The sequence below is a fragment of the Mandrillus leucophaeus genome, unplaced genomic scaffold, assembly GCF_000951045.1.
Source record: "Mandrillus leucophaeus isolate KB7577 unplaced genomic scaffold, Mleu.le_1.0 Scaffold1189, whole genome shotgun sequence".
Lineage (NCBI taxonomy): Eukaryota > Metazoa > Chordata > Mammalia > Primates > Cercopithecidae > Mandrillus > Mandrillus leucophaeus.
This window is the reverse complement of record NW_012100198.1, coordinates 29,264-34,692: the sequence shown is the minus strand read 5'-3', so window position 1 is coordinate 34,692 and position 5,429 is coordinate 29,264. Positions and strand designations below refer to the sequence as shown.

The 5,429-nt window shown below is 43.2% G+C and overlaps 1 protein-coding gene across 1 annotated transcript in view; it reads right to left on the bottom strand.

Annotated features, from left to right (window-relative positions):
• LOC105528906 (putative neuroblastoma breakpoint family member 5) overlaps positions 1 to 5,429 on the bottom strand; it is a 24,240-nt gene that overhangs the window by 14,902 nt on the left and 3,909 nt on the right. Inside the window, 4 exon segments of the mRNA XM_011965889.1 lie at positions 1,568 to 1,779; positions 2,524 to 2,596; positions 3,993 to 4,204; positions 5,069 to 5,141. Coding sequence (XP_011821279.1) covers positions 1,568 to 1,779; positions 2,524 to 2,596; positions 3,993 to 4,204; positions 5,069 to 5,141 — 570 coding nt within the window.

The window sequence follows — 5,429 nt, the reverse complement described above, 5'->3', positions numbered from 1 at the left end:
CTTACTGAATATCCTGTTCCGTAACAGTGGCTTCATTCCTTTCTTTTAAATGGTATTAAATTTTATGTGCAGTGGCCAAGTAAACATAGGTTTTGTGGCATGATAATATCCCCCAAATCGCAAGACATCAAGTCCTCTTTCTCTCAATATTGTGCATGGTATAACAATAATTTTTTCTACCTAATTTCCTTGCCTTGAAATACTCACCACTGTGCTAATGCAAAATCAGCAGAAAACAAATATGCATCTCAGGCTGATGGACACCATAAGAAGAAGATACTTACTTTAAGGAAATCTGTGTGACTGATTAGTTGTTCACAAGGTCAATTGGTTTTATGTACTGAACTTGAGAAGTTAATAAGAAATGGCAAACATTACAAGTATCACAATGAAAAATGTAAAACATGGTTAGAAAGGATCATTTCTGGTTGGCTGAAGGGATGAATTAGGTATATTCAGGACTTTCTGGTTTTCTGTGGATATGAGTTCCACAGATATCACCCCTGAATAGACAGCCCCTGATTTTTCTCAATTACCTGGGATCAATTGTTTCTTGTCCTTTCACCTCTTCAAGATCATTTCGCTGTTCTGTAAATAAATTAAGAGAAGACCAGCCAGATGAACTTGATCACATTTATACATTCACAACCTTGTGTCCAAACCTACCTAGCGGCATAAATATACTCGGTGTGATAACAGGCTATTGTGAGAGAAACTTTCCAGGAGGCCTCAGGGTGAGCCTTGTGAGAAGTCACTAGGTTTGCTTTCCTGAGCCATGGAGCAAATCTCCCTGATATGACAGGTCATCATCACAGTCCCTTCTGTCCTGAGTCACAGCAAAATGTTAACCATATCCTATTTACTAACAGATCCTGGAGATCTACTTAAATGCTTCCTAGCAGGTTACTGCAGTATTCAGTATGTTTCCTTCCGATAAGCTGTTTTCGGTGTTTTTGTGGAATGTACATTTAGAGGGACAGATTAAATCAAACGCATCTCTAATGCTACATGGAAACTTAGGCCTTTCATGTGACAGGGAGTTCCAGGGCCCAGCCTCCTTTCAGAAACATACAAAATCTAATAGTGGTGTCATGTTCTGGTACTCAGAGACTTCTTAGCTAAGACAAGCCTGCTAAAAGGGGAGGGAGTTTAGCCTGGGAGAAGTGAACGAGGGTAATGACAGCTCCAAGGATATATATAAGGCTGCCAGTGGCCTTGGACAGGCAGAGAAACTCAGGTTGTTTGGGAGGGAAAATTAGAAGATTTCATGTGAGGTGACAGATGAAATCTAAATCAGGAGGACTGGTGGTTACATCCTGCACCCAGGCTGCAGAGGTGGGTATGAATTTGTCAGGTCAACCTTGGGTACAGTGATTTGACAATGGGGCAAAGATGAAAGACAATGTGTGGTTTTGGAGGAGGATGGAGCACAACTCTGACTCCTAGGATGCCTTCCTTCAAAATCCTAAAGCCTGGTTCTAACCAGTATATAAGCATAGTGTCTTCCTGAAGGTATGACATCTCTCATTATGGACAGATTGTGTGGTGGAAAGAATAGGGAGCCTACCTAGGAAGCCAAGTGAGGTCTCATCCCATTTGGAATTGGAGTCATCCTTGGCAACATCCTGAGTGGAGCAAACTTTCTCTTCCTCCAGTGCCAGGAAAGAGACTTCACTATGCAGGTAATAGTTGGACATGTCATGCTGTCTAGAATGAGACAAAACACATTCCCCTGTTAAGTCCTACAGGACTCCCTTCTGTTCAGCATCCTCCAGCTTCCTGAGGAGCCGGGTAGGATAGGATTGACAGAAGATTAGACCAAGAGTGATTCAACACCACAGTATGTCATGTGATTTGATGGCACACAAAGGGAGGGGTCACAGAAAGCGAAGGGGGAGTCTAAATGTGGGGTGGATATGACTGCCCTGGAGACAGAGCAAACACAAGCAGCAGGTGCTCAGTGCACTTGCCACAAACAGCTGCTGCAGGAAACCCAGACTCTCCCTGTAAACTAGCAGCATGACTTGCAGCAGAGAGAACTAACACAGGCCTTCACTTCCTTCACACAAATTGCGTTGACATTTACATGCAGCATCCAAGTGAACAGAGATGTTTAGGCATTCCAGACACACAGATCCTGCATTTTTAAAGTCCTGTATTTTTCAATGTTTTGACATATGAAATTTTTATGTTTAATTTTCTCATTTGCATTCAAGTACTTGCCAACATGCTGACACAAAACATACAGAAAACATATATGTATCTCACTCTGGATTAATCACATGGGCAACCACAGCTCAGATCAGGAAATCCCTGAGTTTGATCTGTTCACCTGGCTCAACTGATTGTCAGTTCCTATGCTTGAGAGGGATTAAGAAATTGAAACCTATTCAAGTACCACAATAAAGAAGACAAGATTGTGAAAGGGGTAATTTGCAGTTGGATGAATGGATGAGACAATTCGATTCATCACTTCGTATTTTCCCTGAATCTGTGGTGTCCAGGTGTCACTACTGAACTAACAGCCCACAAATCCACAGTTACCTGGGGGGCACTGGTGCTTTCCCCTCCTCTTCCTCATGATCATTTTGATTTTCTGTAAACAAATTCAGAAGAGCAGGTCACAGTAAGGAAATCACACCTGACACAAGACCAAATCAATGTCCAGTCATGGCGCAAGACATAAATATCCTCAGTGTAAGAATGTGACATTTTGACAGGAGCATTCTGACTTATTTTCAGAAGTAGATGAGCCTTCTTTCCAGATCCATGGGATAAAATCTCTCCCATCTGGTAGATCATAATCACCTATCCTCTGACCTAAGTCTGTGTCAACAATTAAACAAAACTTTTTCCACAAGATCTTCAAAAATTGCCCTAACTACTCTCCAGAAGTGTTGTTGCAATACCGATTTATGTCATCATATATCATGGTCAATGAATGGTTAGAGAAATTTATATAGCAGACTGAACTGATGGATAAATTCTAACAACCCTTGCATAGAAAAGGATCTGTGGTGCTACACAGAAACATTGGCCACTCACAGGGTGAGGAACTCAGGGCCCAGCCTTGTTTAGGAAAACTTATAAGCAAGATAAAGGTAGAAGTGTTTATGTCCTGCTTTCAAGGTGACTGCTTAGCTGGGACAAGATGACCTAAAGGAGACCAAGGCTGGGGCTGAGAACAGTGAATCCAGAGAAACATGTCCAAATACATAGGCAAGACTGTCAGCGGCTTGTGACAGCATAGACACTCCATGGACATTATTACTGCAAGTGACAAGGGACACACGAACCGAGCCAGGAGGCCTGACAGCTACCTCCTGTATACAGGTGGCTATGACTTTGTCACACCTGCCTGTGGTCCAATATGCTAATATTGGGGCCAGGAAGACAAAGTCCATGCCATGGGCCAAGGAGGCGAGGAAAGTTCTCTGACCCTCAAGTAGCTGTGTTTATTATTCCATCATAGTGTCTTTCTTTCTTTTTCTTCTTTCTTCTTTTCTTTTCTTTTCCCTTCCCTTCCCTTTCTTTCTCTCTCTCTCTGTCTCTCTCTCTCTTCTCTCTTCTCTCTCTCTCTCTCTCTTTCTTTTTCTTTTTTTGAGACAGAGCCTCACTCTGTCACTCAGGCTGGAGTGCAGTGATATAATTATGGCTTACTGCAGCCTCTACTTCCGGGGCTCAGGTGATTCTCCCCCCTCTGTTGCCTGGGTAATTGGGATGACAGGCATGCACCACCATGTCTGTCTAGTTTTTCATATTCTTTGTAAAGGTGGGTTTAACCATGTTTTCCAAGCTGGTCTTGAACTCCTGAACTCAAGTGATCCACCCACCTGGGCCTCCCAAAGTGCTGGGATTATAGGTGTGAGCCACTGCACCTGGCTCCATTATAGTTTGTGATTCAAACCAATACATACATATACAGACTGTCCTCAGAATTGATCTTCCTCAACCTAGACAGAGGTGGGAGGGACAAAGAACAGAGAGGCTACCTGGGAGAATGGTTAGAGCTTCCTCCTCTTCATCATGAAAGCGTTCACGCTCTACAACCAGAGCAGAGTCAACTTTGTTTTCCTCAAATGTGATTTTGGTGCTCCTGTGAGGCTGGTTGGAGTTAGAAGGGTTGTGACTATTTGAACAAGTGACAGCACATTCCTCCAGTGAATTCTGAGGGACTTCCTTTTCTTCAGCCTTCTGCACCTCCCTGATGAGCCCAGTGGGATAGAGATGACAAAAGATTAATCCAAAAGTGATTGGAGCCCAAGAAGTCCTAGCTGGTTTTGAAAGGAGGCTTAAGGGAGTGGTCCCAGAATGCAAAGGAGAGGTTCCTTTTAAGAGGGAACAGGCAATCCTTTTCTGTCTGCAACAGAGCATGGCTGCCATGGGAACCAGAGAGGAAGTGAGCAGCTAGTGATCATTGCATTGGGTAGATAGGAGCTGAGCAGGATGGAGACTGAGTTGTCTCTGTATGGTACAGTCTTGACAGCACACACAGAGATCCAAAAACAGCTGCCACACTGTGTGTCTAAGCTGGGTTGTAGTTCACTGTGGCCACGGGAATACAGGTGTTGAAGTCATTGTGGACTCTAGAGATGGTGTGCCTTCTAGATTTTTTTTTTAATTTTAATATTGTGACATGAAATGTAAATTTTTTTGTCTAAATATGTTTCTTCGTGTTCAACTTGGCTAGGTGCTTCCTATTTCCTCTGCTTGTTGCCTCTCTGTTATTTATCTTTACTAAAAGGAACCTAAAGACAACCGTGTATAAAGCAGCTTTGCATGTCCTCCTGACTTTCACTACAGAGAAGAAAAGTTCTCCTCTGTGTGTGCAGGAAGTCCCTAGGGCTGTGAGTTCATCTAGGGTCATGCTTACGTGTACCATGAAGACAATGGACAAGCATGTTAACAGGGCTATTTCCTTGCTGGGTGAGTGCATGAAATCAGTGGACTCTGCAGGTTTCCTATCCTGCATCTGGAATCTGTGACTACCTTCACCCGCCTTGTGTTCTTTCTGAGACCCTTTTCATATTTTACCACCCATTACCCGCTCCTGATTATTCAGTGTTACCTGGGGGCAGGTGATTCCTGTACTTTCTCAACCTCCTCATCCATCTCATCTTCATCCTCATCTTCATCATTTTCTGCAAATACAGAAGTGTCCATTCAGATGTGTCCCACTTCATCTACGTAAGTACAGTGAGCCATATGTGTACAGAGACATGAAGATCTATGTGTATGAGTCCACACTGTACTGAAAGCTCTCATGTTTTATCTCTAAAAAAATGCCCTGGCGTGTTTTCCTGATCCATGAGGCAATGCGTTTCTGATCTTGGGAGTCACCATCAAGATGTGGCCAAATATTGAAAAGACCTTTTGCTCTTCATATCACTGGAGTCTCGTCCAGGTTCTCTGAACTTCAGCAGCTGTCT